The sequence below is a fragment of the Onychostoma macrolepis genome, chromosome 16 (genome assembly GCF_012432095.1).
Source record: "Onychostoma macrolepis isolate SWU-2019 chromosome 16, ASM1243209v1, whole genome shotgun sequence".
Classification (NCBI taxonomy): Eukaryota; Metazoa; Chordata; class Actinopteri; order Cypriniformes; family Cyprinidae; genus Onychostoma; species Onychostoma macrolepis.
This window is the reverse complement of record NC_081170.1, coordinates 16007659-16029198: the sequence shown is the minus strand read 5'-3', so window position 1 is coordinate 16029198 and position 21540 is coordinate 16007659. Positions and strand designations below refer to the sequence as shown.

General features: G+C 38.2%; 1 protein-coding gene across 1 annotated transcript in view; it reads left to right on the top strand.

Annotated features, from left to right (window-relative positions):
- Positions 1 to 21540, top strand: part of galnt1 (UDP-N-acetyl-alpha-D-galactosamine:polypeptide N-acetylgalactosaminyltransferase 1) — a 125860-nt gene that overhangs the window by 90118 nt on the left and 14202 nt on the right. Inside the window, exons 6-10 of the mRNA XM_058745891.1 lie at positions 8223 to 8430; positions 9966 to 10136; positions 17478 to 17595; positions 17698 to 17878; positions 20860 to 20999. Of these exons, the coding sequence (XP_058601874.1) occupies positions 8223 to 8430; positions 9966 to 10136; positions 17478 to 17595; positions 17698 to 17878; positions 20860 to 20999 (818 nt within the window). The remainder of the gene's footprint in view (positions 1 to 8222; positions 8431 to 9965; positions 10137 to 17477; positions 17596 to 17697; positions 17879 to 20859; positions 21000 to 21540) is intronic.

The following is a 21540-nucleotide window of genomic DNA, read 5'->3' as shown; positions in this document are numbered from 1 at the left end:
ATAGCACAGAAATCTCTCGCATACACAAATAAATGCTCTCACACAGATCTCTAAGTTAAGATGAGGACATTGCACTGCAGCACTCCAGAGATAATGACATGGTTTTGTTTCCACTCTTTGAAAATGCCTGTATCATGTCAGCTCTGCTTTCACTGTGTGTATTTTGTGTGTTTGTGTGCAGTGAAAGGGAACAGAACACATCTGGAGGAAAAAGATGGCCGGTGACCTTGTTGCGTATTAACGTCAATGATGAAATGTGATTTACGCACTGGAAAGCGAGCGTGTTTGTTAAGACAGATTTATACAGAGAGAGAGAGTGTGTGTATGTTCAGCCTGACGTCTCTGACTAGCTCTATTGTGTGTCTGCTGCTGTGTGGGTTTGCAGCTCTAGTGTCTTTGTCGTTATCTGCTGCACTAACCTGTAATTTGGCTAGATTATGGGATTAGTGGATTAGTAGGTGTAATAAATACATACCTGGAATTATATTATCATTAGCCCACACATACACACACACTCTCACATACAGTATCTCACAGAAGTGAGTACACACCTCACATTTTTGTAAATATTTTTATTATATCTTTTCATGTGACAACACTGAAGAAATGACACTTTGCTACAATGTACTCACTTGAGTACATGAGGGGTGTACTCACTTTTGTGGCCAGCGGTTTAGACATTAATGGTTGTGTGTGTTGAGTTATTTTGAGGGTACAGCAAATTTACACTGTTATACAAGCTGTACACTCACTATACTTTACATTGTAGCAAAGTGTCATTTCTTCAGTGTTGTCACATGAAAAGATATAATAAAATATTTACAAAAGTGTGAGGGTGTACTCACTTCTGTAAAGATACTGTTGTGAGAGATGTTAAAAGTGGGGGTCCTGGGAAAACCACCAGTATTTTTAGCATAGGGATCCACTATATATATATATATATATATATATATATCAGAGGTCGCGTTAACCGAAAATTCTCCGTCATTGACGGAATTTTTTTAGCAGTGACGGAAAAATCTGAAGGCCGTCCGTCACTTTGGCAGGTTACACACACTGAGGGTGATCTATTGTAATTTATAACTGTAATTACCAGCCCTGTCCAATTGGTGGCGAGTGCACTCCAGTGAGGCAGCAGAGCGCGCGATCATCTCCAGAACAAAAATAAAGGTATTTTGCTGTCTTTGATTCCGCACAGGCGAGTATAGTAAAGCAAATCGCTTGATCTGAGGTGTGTACAGCGATCTATCACGCCACATTAAAGCCAAAACGGTATTTATTGCTTGAATTTCCTAATAAAATGGACAGAATTTGAAACCTGAGACTGCATTTCATATCAAAAGCAACAACGCACAAAGTTTAGCCGATTGTCTAACGTTACTGTGCATTCATCAAATGAAAACAGGATCGATTGGGAGTTAAGAAACGATATTGGTTCATAAAAATAAGAATCTATTAAAACAGAGAAATCGGTTTTATTTAATTTTTTATTTTTTTATCCAGCACTAGCATATTTTGTTGTTTTAAGTGTCCTCCGCTGTCACTGACGCAGTCTCTATTCATCTGTTCTCTTCATAAAGAAATAAATGCATAAGCCAATATGCTCGTCCTTTAGGTTCATTATTAAAAATGAAAACGTGAACAAAAATAAAAGCAATTAAATGGGTTATTATAATTAAAATACGAAAATTAAAATGACGGGTAATAATAGATTATGACAGATTTTTTACGACCCTGTCTGTCAAAATGACGGATAATATTAAAGTCTAACGCAACCTCTGATATATAAATATATATATATATATATATATATATATATATACAGTGTTGGGCTAGTTACTCAAAGAATGTAAAATATTACTCATTACTAGTTACTCCTTTCAAAAGTAATATTGTTACTTTACTTATTACTTTCTGGCAACAGTAATTAGTTACACTACTAGTTACATTACTTTTTCTTCACGCCCCACGGAAGTTGTAACTGTGTATCTTGAACATAAAATTCTTCTATAATGTTACTAACAACATATTTCTGCCTCATCATTTGACCAAAATCCACATTAGATTGTAGTCAGAAGTTATTACAAACACTCAATAGTGATTGATAGTGACATTCAATTAAGTGTTGTATTAATCTCATTAATTGTCATGTGTAGCTTGAAGCTAATTGTAATTTTTCCATTACCCGTATATGATTATATTTCATTATGTATTTTATCAAATCACATAAGTTTGTAAGAAACTGTTTAATTCTCCAAAAAGATTTTTAATTATAGTAATATAATGTGCCACATGCTGATCAGAGGGATGTGGGTGGGATGTAATGCCAGAGTAAAGTAAAGCCACAACTTACACAACAGTGTTCAGATCATCTTTTTCCTGACAAAATCAATATGCAATATTTCTAGCTGCTGAATGTAAGCTTTTCCATATTCCAAGCTTGCCTGCTGCACTGGGGACATCACATGCATGTGCGAGTTGTTCAAATTATGAAACTAAATCTAGAATTATTTGATTTTTGGATTTTAAATCAGCGGGGTTGAGGCATTAAAAGTAACTAAGTAACTAAGCTGTTTTATGGATGGTAACTGTAATATTATTACTGAAATCTTATTAGTAATTAGTTATACTACTAGTCAGTGCAAAAAGTAATATTATTACAGTGACTAAGTTACTAGTAACTAGTTACTGCCCAACACTGTATATATATATATATATATACCATTATCTATTATCAGCCAACATAAGGGATTTTTTTAATGTATTTGTATCAGTTGATTTTGGATACATATTGGACATTTAATTGTACATGCTCTTCTTCTTTGTTTTTACATTTAGGTTACCTTTGATATCATCTAATGCTCACTTAATATATATATATTTAAACTAAAAGAATATTTAAATGAATATAATTTTTTCATAATGTACATTATAGTTTAGTATTTAAAATTATTTTAATTTTAGGCTTTATTTCTAAGGTTTTTTTTTTTTTTAGACACTTTTATAATATACAAAAAAGAATTTTAATATTTGCTATTTATCAGTTATTGGTCATAACATGACCAATTATTGCCTTGTTGGTATTGGCCAGAACTTTATTACATCTTTGAATATACAAATCATTATTAGAGCTATTAGAACGACTCGGGAGCTATTAAATAATTGTGAAAACAAAGAAAAGGTCCAAAGGCTTTGAGCATCTTCATATTTCTAGCTCTCTTATATACTGTGCATCTCATTTGCTGTGGTTTAAATTTTATTAACTTCTAAATGATATATACATTAGTCTATTGAGCCTAACACCTTACTCTAAAACTCATTAAAATGTCAAAATGACTAATTTCAAAAGATAAATCAAATTATCATATGCATTTCTCCTGCTCTGCAGTGAATCCTGGGAAATCTGATTTAGCTGGTGTCATATTTATTAGTGTAATTATTCAATCCAGATGTTGACAGACCTGGGCTTGATTCTATAGGCATTTTATTTTTTTTTCTCCATAGCCCTGAATCATCTTCTCCATCACTGCACTGCCGTCGCCTCTCCCCCCGCATTGGTGTGAGTGCCGAGTGTCGAGGCAGTGACACGACCAAAAACACTGAACATTTATGATAGTATAGTGAAACAAAGACAGTGAGTGATAATACTGATATCCGGCACTTTGTCATATATTTTTGTGGTAGAATGCCATGAAGCAACTTGAAGCTTTGTGATGGATCAGGTTAACATTTAGTTTCCTATTGATTTTTAAACACTAACGGAGAGCTTGGAGATGAGGCAGGAAGGTAAAAAAGAAACCGACAATAAATTATAAATTAATTTGTCTACATGATTACATGGTACAATTATAATTTGTTTATCTTAAATTTAATTGCATTTAGCAAAGCATGGTTTTTAAGAATAAACAAACTGAATTAATACAATTATTTTGTAAAATTTCTGGAGAGACATCCAAAACAAAACATGAATGTGTATTACTTACTTTCTTCTGTAAAGCACAAACGAAGATATTGTAAAGAATGCATCGATTAAAGTCAGTGAGGACTAAAACAATATTGGACCTTCACTGTATGTGACTTCTCATATGTTTCACGTAAAAAAGACAGTCATGCATTTTTTAATGACCCTCATGGTAAGTAAATGATGACTGAATTTATTTTTGAGTCAAGTGTCCCTTTAAAAGATCAAATTGGTTTAGACTGCAGCCATATTAAGTAAACCAAAATTACATTGATATATTTTCATGTTTTGAGTTTATTCTTGTAAGCTGTGTTGAGGGAGCCACCAAGTTTTTGCACTTGCAAATCCACGTTACGCCACTGACTCTGAGTGACCCGAGAGGTCAGGAGCGTTTCAGCTGACTGTAGAAATGTGTCCGGCGGGTGTTTCACTGGCATTGGTCTCGTTGGCAGCTGCTCCAGAGTGCTCTGACCTCTGCATAGATGACCTCTGTGTGACTCTGTTGCCCTCCGGCGTCATTGCAATGGCTGCTGAAAGCCCTGCGCGAGTGCTCCATGTGACCCGGCTCGGGGTGTACAGCTCCAGGGTGAACATTCACTCACAAACACAGACAACAGCCAATGAAACTGCTGACAGCACTGTGATGTGATGACAAACACGCATGCAAAAACTTACATGAACACATACATTGATCTCTGTTAGGACACTTGCTGTTACTGTTTTAATACGGTGAGAAGAGGAGGATGAAACAAGATTGTCAGTGTTGCAAGACAGATTTGAACCCACGTGTTTTTTTTTTAGCACTGCAGCGAGTGCATTTCCCAAACTGGGATTTGTGAGGTACTGCAAGGGGTTTGCAAGTTGATGAAAAGCTAAGAATGAATGGAATCGTGACAATGTAAAATTTAAATAATAAGTTTGAAATAAAATGTAAAACCTCTAGGAGATTTTAAATAAATATTTAGGTCTAAGGGGTTTAACTGACAAAAATCGTTGGGAATCCCTGCTCTAGGTTATTACAATATGAAAAGCTTATTTAACATGTTTGAGGCATAAAACTGGCTTGTTCTGTTTTATATCGGTGAATATCTGCTCACTTCAAACCTTCATTCATTGGAAACGCTGACCCTACAGTTTCAGAGGAGCACTATTTATCTGAAGGACACACCAGAGAAAAAACTTTATCCCCTTTTCTCCCTTTTTCCTTTGTGCTTTTTCCACTCTATTGATTCTCTTTCACTCAAGGTTTCTCTTTGTGTTTCTATGCTCTCTTTCTGTTATCAGATATATGGTTTGTAATGGAAGATAAATAGTGAATGTAACTGCTAAGATCTATCTTTTCCTCATTAGCAGTTTCATAGGTGTGTGTCTGCCTTGTACTATTTCTTGTACTGTTTTTGTAAGCGAGTTCATATTGCATCTGTTGTTGACTACAGGAAGTTGAGTACACTACTACTTGGGTCTTGTTTACGCACCAGTGAGGTTTTGAAAATTTGATTTTGTTATTGTGCTTTATGTGTGTTTGTATTCTCAGTAGGCTATGTGTATGTTTAGTGTGCTTGTGTGTGTGTGCGTCAAGTTTTGCCTACACTGTGTGGACCAAATGTCCATACAATGATGATAAAACATGAAAGCACCTCATCTGTGAGGACCACCCAAACATCCTCGCAAGAAAAACAGCTTAATAAAACATACAAAAATCATGCAAAATCATTACTTACTCACCCTGATGTCGTTCCAAACCAAAGATATTTTGAAGAACTTTTCAGCTGTTTTTGTCCAACGAAGGGGAAAGTCAGTGGGATAAATTGTTGTTTCTGGACCTCATTAACTTTAGATGCGGTCACATTTATCATTGTTCGTCAGATTGTTCATGGTCAGAATCGAGTAATTTCGATTGTATTCTGTGCAGTCTGGAATTTTGATTTTGCTTTGGCTTCAAGTCGAATTTGTAGTGTTTACCCACAGAAAGCAATGTGGTTTGAAATTGACTTCATAATATATTGCTGCATTATCGATTTATACATTTTCACTGTAATGACAAAAAAACACTGAGACATTTTTCGAAATATCTTATTTTGTGTTTCACAGAAGAAAGAAAGGTCTGAAACAACAGGACAGGGAATAAATAATGACAGATTGTTCATTTTTGGATGAACTGTGCCTTTAAGATCAGCGGCAGGGGATCGAAAGCATTATTACCTCAGTATAAAACCTATACAAGTCCCGCCATGATAAAAAAAGCGCAGCTGGAGTAACTGTAGCCACATCAGAATTTAGTCTGTAGGTGAGAGACTGCAGAGATTTTGACAGAGTGTGCATCCAAGAGTGCTTTGAAGCTTCATTGAAGCCTGTGGTGTGCGCGCACACACACACACACACAAACACACACACAAACACACACTCCTGACTAACCACTACAACATTTTGACAGATGCAAAAAAGACACATCGATGTCTTCTTTTCTCACTCTGTCACGCACACGCACACATGCACCAGTTCGCTCGGTAATAGATTGACTGCGCAGGTCACGTCCTGCATAAGAATAGCTGCCAGCCCCCCTCCTCCCTCATCTCTGCTTATCTGCTTCTCCTGTGGAGAGATAAAGACCCAAATTCTTCCTCTCATCTTCCTGCCGCTCAATTTTGTCCTCTAATGATGTCCTCTCTCATTCTCCTTCTATCTCTTTCTGCCCACTCTCTCTTCCTCCTCTTTATTTCCACTTAAATGACTAGAGGAATAAGGCAGGATATTGATTTACGTGTGCATAGATTTGCTCACGTGTGTGCAGAGAGTGATGAGTGTTCATTTGAGTGGAGCATCCATTTGACTTGTTTTATACAACATGTTATGGAGTTTGCAATGCATTTAATTTACATAATGTGACATATTTGCACCTTAAAGTGGGAAATATTGCAGAATGGAACTTGCATGTTGTCAGGTTGTCTGTATGTGTGAAGAAGTTAAAGAGACGGATCACCAGATAATGACATGGTAACAGAAAATAAACGTTTTCTTTCCTGGCTGAATGTGAAACACTTTTGTCTTTCTGTTTTAGGGGGTCGCTGGCATGAGAAATCCCTGCTGCTCCTGCTGTCTTTGTAGTTCAGAGCGTTCTGTTCTGTTCCACATATCACACCTCAAATAAAGCATGAGAGAGCGGATAAAAACCCTCTGTGAGACCGGATTGCACAGACATGTCCTCCCGTCAAATCTCTTAAAGGCTTGTGATTGGATCTGTGGATGCGTGTGCCATACATAGATTTTTTTGGACAGATTTGGACCAGCTTACAGATTTTATTTGTTGCTTTCGTTAAAATAATCTCTAAAACTAACATGGAAAATCTGTCATTCTGCTCATCACTGTTGTTTGAACTCAGCAGTATGTTGAATGGCTTTGAGTATTGTGTTGGACAACAGGAGGCCTTTGAGTCAAAAAGGTTAAGAACCAGTGATTTACAAAATACATGTAGCACATTAACCATAAATGTAACTGTAAATGAATGTTGACGTTTCACAGGCTTTTTCTGTATTGTTTCACAGTTTCAGTCTGTCCTTTATGTTCCTAACATAATCTTGTCAGGCCATTCAGTGGCTTTGAACTGGCTTATTTGATCAAAACAGACAGCGTTGGTATCCCACCGCAGTAACTTTAGATCTGTATTTAAAGATGGCTGCTGTAGCTGAGGATGTTGTTCCACATGAGCTGTGTTAAAGCGTTGGAGTCATTGGCAGCGTGAACCGAACCGCCCACAGCAGCTGCTGATGTAGAGCAATACTTGATTAATGATTGAAGTGGGGGGAAATTATTAAAGAAAGATTTCCTGTACATCGGCAAGACAAAGAACATGCCCCCTCACACACCTTTTTGGGCAATAATCATTATATTTCAAGTGCTTCACTTGAGCTCCACAGTGTGAAAAAAATTGTTGTTGGCAGCCAAATAAAAAATACAATTTTAACGGCAAAATCAACCATCAGCTGGCTGGAGGCATTGGTAGACTATTGAACAAATTATCATGCAGTTGGAGAGAGGTAATCAGCAAAACAGTTATAAATGTTCACCTCAATTATAATATGCCTCACCCAGCTTTTCAGAATGTGCCTTGGCTAAAATATACATTGTGGTTTGCATCTAGAGAGGTTTCGCTTTGCTAAACATCCACTGATGGATATTGAGCGAAGATATGATTTTGATCTATATAATCTATGTATATGTGAAGCAAGTGTATAATTGTTTGTTACCTTTGTGTGCATGTAGACTTCTTGAAGAGGCAGTTGGAGCAGTACGTGCGGAAGCTGGAGGTTCCTGTCAAGGTGATACGGATGGAGCAGCGCTCGGGCCTGATTCGCGCTCGGTTGAAGGGGGCGTCCATCTCCACAGGTCAGGTGATTACCTTCCTGGATGCCCACTGTGAATGCACCACCGGCTGGCTAGAGCCTCTGCTAGCTCGCATCAAACTTGACAAGTAAGTACTGCTACTTTTAAGATGCAAAACTTTGAAAATTTCAACCCCTAGTATGTGCTGCTGAATACGCTGGATTTGTGATGTAATAGTATGTGGGATATAATTTTATGAATAAAATTGTTGTTGATTTAAATGATCATTTAAATGTGTAGATTTGCTATAATTTACCTAAGTAAGATATGTCTTTATAAATAAATAATGAATATATTTTCTTTTAGAGTGGAGGTTTAGGGTTAGGGTCAAGATGTTTTAAGGCTAACTACTAGTCTAATTACAAGTCTACTACTATAGACTAATTACTAGTCTATAGTAATTATTATTATTATTAGAATATAAAACTATTTACGTAATCTTCACAATATACTGTAATTGCATATTAAGATAAAAAAATACAATAAAAATGGTTGAATTGAATGATAAGTAAGAAAAGAACTGCTCACAAACTGTGCGTATGCGTTAAGTAGGAGGATAAATCTCTAAAGACCCATGAAAACTCATTCACAACAAATAACATCATATCTGTGTGTGTGTGTGTGTGTGTGTGTGTGTGTGTTGGTCTGCACCAATGGAGCAGTAACCAGATGTGATTTTCTTCAGTCTGACGTCTCTTCAAAACCCAGGGTGCATGTTTGAAGATACAATAGACATTGATTAATATGTCACTCAGTTACAAATGTAAAGAATGTGAGGTATTTATTTGTGAGATTGTTGCAAGATTTTTATATAATATATATTTTTTTCTTTTCAGATTTAGTGTTAGTAGTTGGGAAATAGCATTCCACTAGTAGATTGATAGCTCACACATATATGCAGTCACAAACACAAAAAAAATGTTACACCCAGCACATGCCTTTCATTTCATTTCTGCAATTTGTGGTGGAACATAAAAACAAACCAGTCATTTTCGCACACACTTTCTTTTCCGCCCTTTTGGCATGTTGGTTTGCGGAGAGCGGAGCGATCAATAGCTTTTAGAGTTTTTTTTTTTCCCAGGCCTTTATTACATTTTTGTAGTTGGGTTTCACCTTAGGCTGCATTTGTGTCTGAAATGGAGAACTTGTAGGGTATAGAAACATGAACTCACTTTCATCTGATTTTGATTCTTTGAAGATATATGCGGAGTATTTCTCCCCTCTTCTAAACATGCCCACATACACATGCTGATTCTCTGTGTTGTCTTGCCTCGGGCGGCCTGTTGGGGCATCATTAGCAGATGAAGCTTCAGTCTGCTGAATTTAGGAAAGGAAAGTGTGCCTGCAGTGCCTGAGTGTGTGTGTGCGCGATCCATCCTCATCGCCCGGGTTAGCATCGTAGTGGGCTGTTTGGTGCTGATTGATGACACAAGTTTAGCGAGACGTCCCCTCTGATTTGTGTCTGCATCTGTTTGAGTAAAGAGAGGTGTGTCTGAGCGTGTGCCAGCTGAATTCAAAATAAAAAAGGGACATTCTGTGGTGGACAAAACTCATTCTTTCAGGTAGATGAAGTCAAAGCAGTGAAAGTGTATTGCTAATATCACTTGTATGTGTGTTTCGCAGGAAAACCGTAGTGTGTCCCATCATTGACGTGATCAGCGATGACACGTTTGAGTACATGGCAGGCTCTGATATGACATATGGTGGCTTCAACTGGAAGCTGAACTTCCGCTGGTATCCGGTACCACAGAGAGAGATGGATCGCAGGAAAGGAGACAGAACGCTGCCTGTCAGGTAACAAACGGAAATGCTTATCATGCAGTTAGACAAGTGAATCAGGATTAAATATCTGTGATAAACCTTACCATGTCCAATTGAAGTCAAAGGTCCATAGTAGAATCAAGTACCGTACTAGTCTTAAAAGGATAGTTCACCTAAAAATTAAAGTTCTGTTTACTCACCCTGGTGTCATTCCAAACATTTGTGCTTTCATGTTTTCCACGAAATGAAAAGGAAAATAAGGACAAATATTCAAAAAGCACCATAAAAGTAGTCTACACGACTTGTGTTAAATGATGACAAAGACATTTATATTGTTACAAAGACATTTATATTGTTACAATAAAATGCCATTTCAAATAAATGCTTTTTTTTACTTTTTGTTCATCATAGAAGCCTGAAAAAATGTATCATGGTTTCGACAAAAATATTAAAGGGATAGTTCACCCAAAAATGAAAATTCTGTCATTAATTACTAGGGTTGTTACATTTACATTTAGTCATTTTGCAGACGCTTTTATCCAAAGCGACTTACAATTTGGGAATACATAAAGCGATTCATCTTGAAGAGGCAATCCGACAAACGAAGTGCTTGTAACACCAAGTCTCAGGCATTGTTTAAATAAGTACAAGCTAGCAAGGGAAGGAATAAATAAGGAGAAAGATTTTATTTATTTTTTTTTTTTATGTGTAGGGTGAAGTCAAGTAGTGTCGAAAGAGATGAGTTTTCAGCTGTTGCTTGAAGATTGACAGGGATCCAGCACTCCGAATATGGGTGGGAAGATCATTCCACCAGCCAGGAATGGTGAACGAGAATGTTCTGGAGAGTGATTTTGAGCCTCTTTGTGATGGTACCACGAGGCGTCGCTCACTAGAAGATCTCAGGCTTCTGGAGGGGATGTAGATTCTTAATAGTGAGTGCATGTAGGCGGGTGCTGAGCCTGTGGTTGTTCTATAAGCAAGCATCAGTGTCTTGAACTTGATGCGAGCTGCGATTGGTAGCCAATGCAATGAGATAAAGAGAGGTGTAACATGGGCTCTTTTGGGTTCCTTGAAGACCAGTCGTGCCGCATTCTGAATCATTTGTAGAGGTTTGACTGTGTTTGATGGAAGTCCAGCCAGAAGAGCATTGCAGTAGTCCAGCCTAGAAATGACAAGGGCCTGGACAAGAAGTTGTGCAGCATGCTCCGTCAGAAAGGGCCTGATCTTTCTGATGTTGTGTAGTGCAAACCTGCAAGATCGAGCAGTCTTTGCAATGTGGTCTTTGAAGGTCAGCTGGTCATCAAAGTTTACACCAAGATTTCTGACCGAAGTTGATGGGGTAATTGTTGATGAACCTAACTGGATCGTGATGTCATGCTGTAGAGTTGGAGCGGCGGGAAAGACAAGAAGCTCAGTCTTTGCCAGGTTGAGCTGAAGGTCATGTTCTTTCATCCATGCCGAGATGTCCGCCAGGCAACCTGAGATCCTTGCAGCTACCGTTGGATCATCTGGTTGAAAGGAGAGATAGAGCTGTGTGTCATCAGCATAGCAGTGGTAGGAGAATCCATGTGCCTGTATGATGGGACCCAGTGATGTAGTGTATGTGCTTTGGATACCTCCCCTCCCAAGGCCACCCTGAAAGACCTACCAGTGAGATAGGATTCAAACCAGCGAAGTGGAATTCCAGCGATGCCCAGTGATGAGAGAGTGGAGAGGAGTATCTGATGATTGACAGTGTCAAATGCGGCAGATAGATCCAGCAGAATGAGGACTGATGATTTGGAATGGGCTTTTGCAATTCGCAGGGCTTCAGTGACCGAGAGAAGCGCAGTCTCAGTTGAATGGCCACTCCTGAAACCTGACTGTTTAGCGTCCAGTTTGTTGTTCTGTGAAAGAAACAATGAGACCTGGTTGAAGACAACACGTTCAAGTGTTTTCGCTATGAATGGAAGGAGAGAGACAGGTCTGTAGTTTTCTATAAGAGAAGTGTTTAATGTAGGTTTTTTGAGCAGTGGGGTTACCCGAGCCTGCTTGAACGCAGTGGGGAAGATGCCTGTGAGGAGGGATGTGTTGATGATGTGTGTGAGTGCCGGTAAGAGCGTGGGAGAGATTGCTTGCAGAAGGTGCGAGGGGATTGGGTCAAGAGGACATGTTGTAGGATGGTTGGAGAGGACAACTTTGGATACTTCAGCCTCCGTCAGGGGACAGAAGGAGAAGATGGGAGTTTTAGCAGTGGATGTGGTTGGTTGAGGGTCCTGTGTGCGTGGAGGTGAGAACTGATCACTGATCGATCTAGTTTTGTCTGTAAAAAAAGTTGCAAAGTCATCAGCTGTAATAGAAGTGGTTGGAGGTGGTGGAGGGGGACAGAGGAGAGAATTAAATGTTCTGAAGAGATTACGCATGTCTGGAGCGCTGTTGATCTTGTTGTGGAAATGTGAGGATTTGGCAGTGTGGACATCAGCAGAGAAAGATGAGAGCAGAGACTGATACCTACACAGGTCCGACGGGTTGTTTGATTTGCGCCATTTTCTCTCTGCCGCTCTGAGTTTAGTCCGATGTTCACGAAGAACATCAGATAACCAGGGGTTAGAAGGGGCAGCCCGTGCTGACCTAGAGGAGAGAAGTTAATGTAGAGCATAAAGTTTCAGTTGCTGCGTTTACATCCAGAGATGAGAAATGGGTAGGTGAGGGAAGAGAGGATGATACTACAGAGGAAAGATGGGAAGGAGAAAGGGAGCGTAGGTTTCGTCTAAAAGTAACCGATAGGGGGGTTGGTGGCACACGGGTAGCAAAATGTAGTGTAAATGTAATGAAGAAATGGTCCGAGATATGTAGCGGTTGTACCAGAATGTTATCTGCAGTACAATTGCGTGTGTAAATTAAATCAAGTTGGTTGCCTGATTTGTGCGTGCTAGTAGTGGTAAGGCGATTGAGATCAAATGAAGCTAGGAGTGAGTGGAAGTCTGTAGCATAAGGCTTGTCTAGGTGAATGTTGAAATCACCAAAGACTAAGAGTGGAGTGCCATCCTCCACGAAGAGGACAACAACCCGTCCAGCTCCTCTAGGAAGGTGGCTAGAATTTGTCTAGGGGACGGTAGATTACCACAATCTGGAGTTTTATCGGAGCTGATACAGTAATGGCATGACATTCAAATGAGTTGTAATTGCATAGGGTAGAGCGGGTTGAGTATTTCCAATTGTTTAAAACGAGCAGGCCAGTACCCCCACCCCGGCCAACTTGACGCCAGTGTGAGAGAAAGAGAAATTAGTAGAGAGCAGCTGGGGTTGCTGAGTCTTCTGGACGAATCCAGGTCTCAGTCAAGCCCAAGATGCTGAGAGTGGATTTTAAAGAAAAGGCAGAAATGAAGTCAGCTTTGTTGACGGCTGACTGACAATTCCAGAGACCCACGGAGAAAGCCAGAGGTGTAGTGGAAGATGTAGAGATAGGGCGTAGGTTAGCAGGATTACGTTGCCGTCTGTGAGTGATGTTAGAGCGTGGCTGAGAGAGAACCGGAATGTTTTGGAGACATATGATAGAGGTAGAAAGAAAGAGGATAGGAAAGCAGAGTGTGTGAGGAAGGAAAAAAGATACTTAAGTGTGTAGCTCGGTGTCGTTGCTCGGTTAAAGTCGCGCTGGAAAAGTCGCAGGTCTTTACACTCCTCTGTCTTCACACGAGGAGGCTGAACATGACGGCTGAACGCTTCCGCAGACGCTTCCGCGTCAGCGCACAGACCTCAAACAAATACACAGTCTAGAGTGAAAAAAAGCTGTGGTCGCTTTTAATTAGCACAACCACCAGCCAATCGCAGGGCAATGGCTCAAATCGAAACTAACACTTCGCACTTAAGTGCAGGAAAGGAGTTTAAGCTAAAGGGCAGTTATTATAATGACCAGTAAGTGCAATCAAAAATATAAACCACAACGAAAAAGCAGAATAGAAATAGGTAGGAAACGAACTATTCTTTCCTAGCAGCAAGTAATTAATTTAAACAACAGAACTAAGAACAAGTATTAAAACACTTACGCGCTGCCGTCCATCTATTGTTCCAATAGACGATGCCATCGTCCATCGCCGATGGCTGATAGACATCACGATGTTGAGCCAGCATCTTGATTCCACTACCCCCATACCCCTGCAATCCGTCGCATCCCAGTACCGTGTTCGGAAAGAAAATGACGGGAATAAATACGAGATGGGAGGAAAATATATATTTCAGTAGCCTACTTTCTCTCGCAGTTATATCATTGGGTAATTATATTGTATATAGCCTAAATTGTGGGCATCAGGGAGCCGCTATTATGCCTGGCATTGAAACTGCTTTTTGCGCCATCACTTTTTAGTTTCACTTTCACTTTCGTGATTCACGATCGCACATACTCTGTTTATACTAAGGCGTGGCAGTACTTACCACACATTTTACAAGATTAAATGTTTGTCAGTTGTGCTCAGGATCTGAAAATCATTCGCCATCCTCTCAAGCTGGTTGCACACTGGACTAGAAGCTCAGCGCTGCTTCGCGCCATGTCTTTATATTGTTTTGAATCATTGCTAGGCGACGCCGAATGGTGCCGCCGGTGTGCGTACGCTCACAGAAAATGTGTTTGAATTTTAAAGACGTGGCATGACGCGGCAGGGCGCTGCTCCTCTCGTCCAGTGTGCGACCAGCTTCAGTCATGTACTGTAATGTAACGGGCAATCGTTATTTGTTTTCCTTGCTGTTCTGAATTCAGATTTACGCTTTACGCACACCCCCTAACTCCACCCCCTGCCCCCTGATGTCATCGTCCATCGCGATGTTTCACTCCAGACATCGTCCCATGCCAATTTTGTAGGCATCGCCCAACCCTATTAATTACTAAACCTCATGTCGTTCCAAACCTGTAAGACCTTTGTTCATCCTCGGAACACAAATTAAGATATTTTTGAGCTTTCTGACCCTGCATAGACAGCAACGAAACTACCATGTTCAAGGCCCAGAAAGGTAGTAAGGACATCGTTAAGATAGTCCATGTGACATCAGTGGTTCAAACTTAATTTTATGAAGCTAGGAGAATACTTTTTGTGCGTAAAGAAAACAAAAATAATGTCTTTATTCAACAATTTCTTCTCTTCCGGGTCAGTCTTCGACGCGCGTTCACATAAGTATCGCGATGCAGTTGGGTTGCTGTCTATGGAGGGTCAGAATGCTCTTGGATTTCATTAAAAATATTTTACTATTTGTTATGAAGATGAATGAAGGTGGGTTTGGAACAACATGAGGGTGAGTAATTAATGACAGAACTTTCATTTTTGGGTAAACTATCCCTTTAAGCAGCACAGCTGTTTTCAAAATTGATGATAGCGCACACAGTCACAGGAATAAATTACATTTTAAAATGCATTGATAGAAAATTGATATTTTAATCTAATAATATTTCACAATATTACCGTTCTTACTGTATTTTTGATCAAGGAAATGCCTTGGTGAGCATAAGAGACTATTGCATTGAAAATATAATGTCGTTTTTACATATATAATCTCCTTTTTCAGACTGTCAGCAATGTACTACTACTGTTATGAATGTACTGTTATTAGTATTACTTATTGTCACATATGTTCAGTTTCCACATTTTTGAACAAAGTAGTGCAATAGCCACTGTGTGTACAGTAGGGGTTGCACCAACTAATCGACTAGTCGACTAGTCGACTTTAATGCTCTGCCATGACGCTTTAAGCTTGACGTCGACTAGTCGCTGGTCCTATAGAGGGCGCAACAGTATAAGAAATCTCTGAAGGACTTCCACATTAACGCTCCGTTTCCAAACAGTTAAAATGACAAATAAATGCATACTCTGAAAGCGCTCCACAAGACATGTGTGATTTTACTGGATGCTCGAAATTGAACGGGAGAATGCACATTAAACAGCTTATAGTACAGGTCAGTTAATCGTTGTTCTAATATAATGCGCTGCTTCTCTGTAACGCACACACATAGGCTACAGACAGTAGCGCGTACATCACGCGCAGATCGTGCGTGCACAGAATCGTTCAGCGCGGAAATGTATTGTCAACACTGTTCTGCGATTTCTCAATAAAATAGCTTAGAAACTGAAAAGTTCAAGCATATATTTCTTATTAACTAAATCCCACCGCTTCATTACTAGTAGCGAGTAGCTGCCAGGTAGAATTAATTCACATACGCAATCGCTCTCACTAATGCATTCATATGAATGTAATCTTTACTGTGCAACTTTATCTGTATGTGATTTAGAACGAGCAGAAATCTGTGAGAAATAAAACGAATATAAAGACAAAAGAACTGATAAAAATGAGCTGTTTTAGGAGCAATAGCCATGTGGGCAGCACTGTGTCATATGCCATAGCTGTGCACAAGGTGTTTGTCACAGCTCCAGACTTATTTGTTCATTAATGACGTCCTCAGCGACTAGTCGACTTCGAATCGACTTTCATCACATTCAACCCCTAGTGTACAGTACATTAGTATTCCATTTTTAACAGCTTTTTTCAGATGGCTAATTTTGAGACCTTTTAATGTAAGAGATAGGAATGTAAACAGTAAGTAAATTGCCCGCATGAGCGCCACGACACAATGAATCACAGAGTATGTGTGTTAAACAGTAGGCAATGACTCCAATGAATCCATTTTTTTTTTTCCTTTTTAAAAAGGTTTTTTACATGCAACTTAAAGCTGCGGAATATAAAAGTGTTTCTCCAGCCCTGCAGCTAAACACTGCAGTTAACACAAAGACGAGGGGAGTTTTAATTCACACAACACTTTGCCGAGAGGAGAGTGTGTTTACCTGCTCACCTCATAACTACAGGAGCAGAGTAGCTCTTAGCTTTCTACTGCTTGATTTCTTCACAGATCCTGTTTTTCAGAGCTGCATGTTGTTTTTTTATCAGAACGCTCTGACGCCACTCTGCTCTCTGTTTTTGTATTTTTTGCCCTTACGACCCCTCGTTTACTTCATCTCCTTTTTTACTTCAGAGCCTGGTTCTCTGCGTGAAAACAACTTTTAGAGCATAACAACAACAGGTTCTTTACTTGAGGAAAACATGACTGTGAATGAGACGTGCTGCAGGGGATGGATGGAAGGAAAACAGGAAAGAACAGAGAGCGCCTGCTGAGGGAAATGGACAAACACGAGTGAAAGATATTTAAAGAAGGATATGTTGTTGCCAAAATAGGCATATGTAAACATGTCATTTCTACTGAAGATCTCATTCCCCTGAGTGACACGCAACGTGCTTATTTGTAACAGAGTGAACAGGAGAGGAAGAGCTGCTTTAATAAGATATGATCATTCCCCTGAAGGGCCTGTTTTGCAATTAAACTCTGTGTGTTTTTTTTGTTTTTGCATCATCTATCAGGACCCCCACTATGGCAGGTGGTCTCTTCTCCATAGACAGAGATTATTTCCAGGAGATTGGCACATATGATGCAGGCATGGACATTTGGGGAGGAGAGAACCTGGAGATCTCCTTTAGGGTCAGTCTCAATGCTCAACCACCACAATTGTGCATATAGTGCATATAAAGTTATTGATGATTTTTCATACTCTGAGAAGTAATATTTGCCCTTGTTTATCAGATTTGGCAGTGCGGGGGAACGCTTGAGATCGTCACGTGTTCTCACGTCGGTCACGTGTTCCGTAAGGCAACGCCGTACACGTTCCCTGGTGGAACTGGGCAGATCATCAACAAAAACAACAGGCGGCTGGCAGAGGTCTGGATGGATGAGTTCAAGAACTTCTTCTACATCATCTCACCTGGTCAGTCACGTTTACATGCTACACATCTGCACCGTAAACAGATGCACAGTGAAGTTTGAAAATACAGAAACACAAACACTACACACAATGTCAGTTTACATAGAGGAGTGCACAACTCAAATAGTAAAATGGTTACTGTAAATACAATATATATACACACAAACAATGTAGACATATGGGCTTTATATACAGTATGCAATAGTGCTGTCAAACGATTAATCGCGATTAATTGCATCCAAAATAAAAGTTTTTGTTCACATAATTTATGGGTATGTACTGTGTATATTTATTATGTATATATAAATACAAACACATGCATGTATATATTTAAGAAAAATATATGTTTATATAATAAACATATTTATATATAATTATATGAATATAAATATATACATACAAATATTTTCAAAATATATACTGTATGTGTGTGCTTTTATATATACATAAATATACACAGTACACACACATATATTATGTAAACAAAAACTTTTATTTTGGATGTGATTAATCGCGATTAATCATTTGACAGCACTAGTATATAATGTATAACAAATAATACAATATATAATTTACAATATTTGTTATATGAAAAATAGTATACAGTATAATACAATATATACAATATATAATTTACAATATATAATACTCTACCAGTCAAAATTCAAAAGTTTTTGAACAGTAAGATTTTTAATGTTTTTAAAGAAGTCTCTTCTGCTCACCAAGCCTGCATTTATTTGATCTAAAGTACAGCAAAAACAGTAAAATCTTGAAATATTTTTGCTAATTAAAATAACAGTTTTCTATTTGAATATATTTTAAAATGTTATTTATTCCTGTGATTTCAAAGCTGAATTTTTAGCATCATTACTCCAGTCACATGATCTTTCAGAAGTCATTCTAATATTCTGATTTGCTGCTAAAAAAAACAGCATGTTGCATGTTGAAAACAGCTGAGTAGAATTTTTTAGGTTTCTTTGATGAATAGAAAGTTCAAAAGAACAGCATTTATCTGAAGTAGAAATATTTTGTAACATTATAAGTGCCATCACTTTTGATCAATTTAAAGCATCCTTGCTAAATACAAGTATTAATTTCTATAAATCCCCCCCACCCCAAAAATACACTGACTCCAAGTTTTTGAATGGTATAGTGTATAATGTTACAAACGCTTTTTATTTCAGATAAATGCTGATCTTTGGATGTTTATATTCATCAAACAATCCTGAAAAAATTTACTCAACTCTTTTAAATATCGATAATAATAATAATAATAATAATAATAAATGCTCCCAGCAAATCAGCATATTAGAATGATTTCTGAAGGATCATGTGACACTGAAGACTGGAGTAGTGATGCTGAAAATTTAGCCTTGATCACATGAATAAATTACATTTTAAAATATATTCAAATAGAAAGCAGTTATTTTAAATAGTAAAAATATTTCACAATATTACTGCTTTTGCAGTATTTTTTATACCAGAGCAAAAAAAAAAAAAAACTAATGCTTGGCTAATGTAAGTAAAAATTCTTCACAATTATTTTGAAGACAAGTAAACTGATATCAAGCATGTCCCACAGAAAAACAACAACAATTATTTTTGTTGACTCAAAAAAGTCTTTGCCCTTGTAGCAAAGCTAAGAATGTAACATACTTTTTTTACGTTATGAATTGCACTTTGACTCATTTCACCCATACAACACATGCAATCAATGTTTTGGGAGTCACACATAGTTCAAGAATAAAGCAGGACACAATATTGCCAATTTTTGAAATAACATTTCCTTATCTTGTCTCTCAGTCTCGTCTCTTTGACTTTCTCTGTCTTGGTGTCTTTCTATGACTGTCTCTCTATCTCGGTGTCTGTTTCTTTAATGGGGTGTGTGTGTATTATCAGCGCTCTTGGGCACTCGAGCCGTATTGACTCAGAAGGAGATGTTGGATAATAGATATTAATGTCACTGTCAATAGTGTCCAATGCTGCTCAGAGCTATCTGTGTGACTGTGTGCGTATTGTGTTATTCTTTCCCTCCTCTACACAAATGCCTTTGTATACTCTCTCCTTATTGTTAGGGCTGAAAGGCAAGCATCAGGACAAAAAACCCTAACCTTCGGAATCAAACTTCAGCTTGTAACTTGTCCTTTAGCATTTGTGCTACAAACATGAATGATACCAGGAGAAGTGTTTTATTACATTTGTAAGCGATCAGGCTTGCAGTGTTTTGTCTGGGGAAAAATAAAACGGTTACACTGAAGTAGAGCTCTAAACCATATCCAGCACAGTACACAGTTGTTTGTCTTTTGAAGAAAATATTCTTTACAAAATAGTGAATATTTTAATCTCACAATTTTAGTATGTATTTGAGTGGACGAAAAATAACATTGATGAAATTTAAGTTTAAAATAATAAACCAATCTTTAAAGATTTGATAAATATTATGATGCATGTCTTTCACCCTGTTTTGTGTTATTTATGTACTATTATAATATTTATAAATCGTTTTTGCTTTGATATATTTTAAGCATTAAAGTGTTAGTAATTTTATGTACTTTTGTCCTTTTTTTTCTATTTAGCTTTATTTTAGTAATGTTAGTATTTCATATTAAACTTATTTAATAGTTCAAATTTCATATTTTCATTGTAAGTTCTTTGCTTTAAGTTCTCATGTAATATTTGCATATTTCAGCTTTATTTCATTTAACAAAAGTGATTTTAATAGTTTGTTTTAGTTAACAATAACAATACTGTTTTTACCTTGTCTTTATTATCACTGACAAAATCCAAAAATTCTTAATTAATAAACATAATTGGCAGTAATTTTGTTGACAAGTTTAATAGTGCCACTTATCAACCACCCTAAACGCCCTACAAACCGTTTAGCGAAGCCTTAGCACCTTAACCATCCACAGCATCCTAGAAAATCGAAATATTAAAGTTTATTAACTATTTTGCATTCTCGTGTGTTTGTTTGTTTGTTTCAGGTGTGACGAAAGTGGATTATGGAGACATCTCAACCAGAACATCCCTGAGACAGAGACTGCAGTGTAAGCCGTTCTCCTGGTACCTAGAAAATGTCTACCCAGACTCCCAGATACCACGCCACTACTACTCGCTGGGAGAGGTCTGTATCGCTTTCTCTCTCTCACGCACACACTCATGATGATAGCAAAAGGGAAATCACTGCATAGTGTGATAAACACATTTCTGTGTGTGTTAAAGAAGCACAGGTGTGAATTAGCAAGGGAAGCTCTTTTCTCGGGGTTGACTATGTCACAGGAATTGATTGTTTTTTTGTTTTTTTTCATTCCGGTCACTGTGTTCAGGAAATGAGAGACATTTATTCTCTCCTAGTCTGCTCTCCCTCTGTCATCGTCTTGTTTCCTGTTCCGTCTCTCACCCTTTCATTCCATCTGTCCATCGCTGCCTCTCTCTTTTTCAGACGTTCTTATGAATAAAACATGCGTGTCATCTCTGATGTCTGAAACTCGCTCAGAACGGAGTCTGTCTGTTCTTCTGACTGGTTAAGGCTCTATCTTCCTTGTGCTGTCTATGGTTCATTCCCTTTTAGCTCATCTTTGTCTCTCCTCGCCACTGATGGTGACATTGTACGGTGTAAGGCAGGACACAGACAGAATAAGACATGGAGGATATGACGTCGCAAT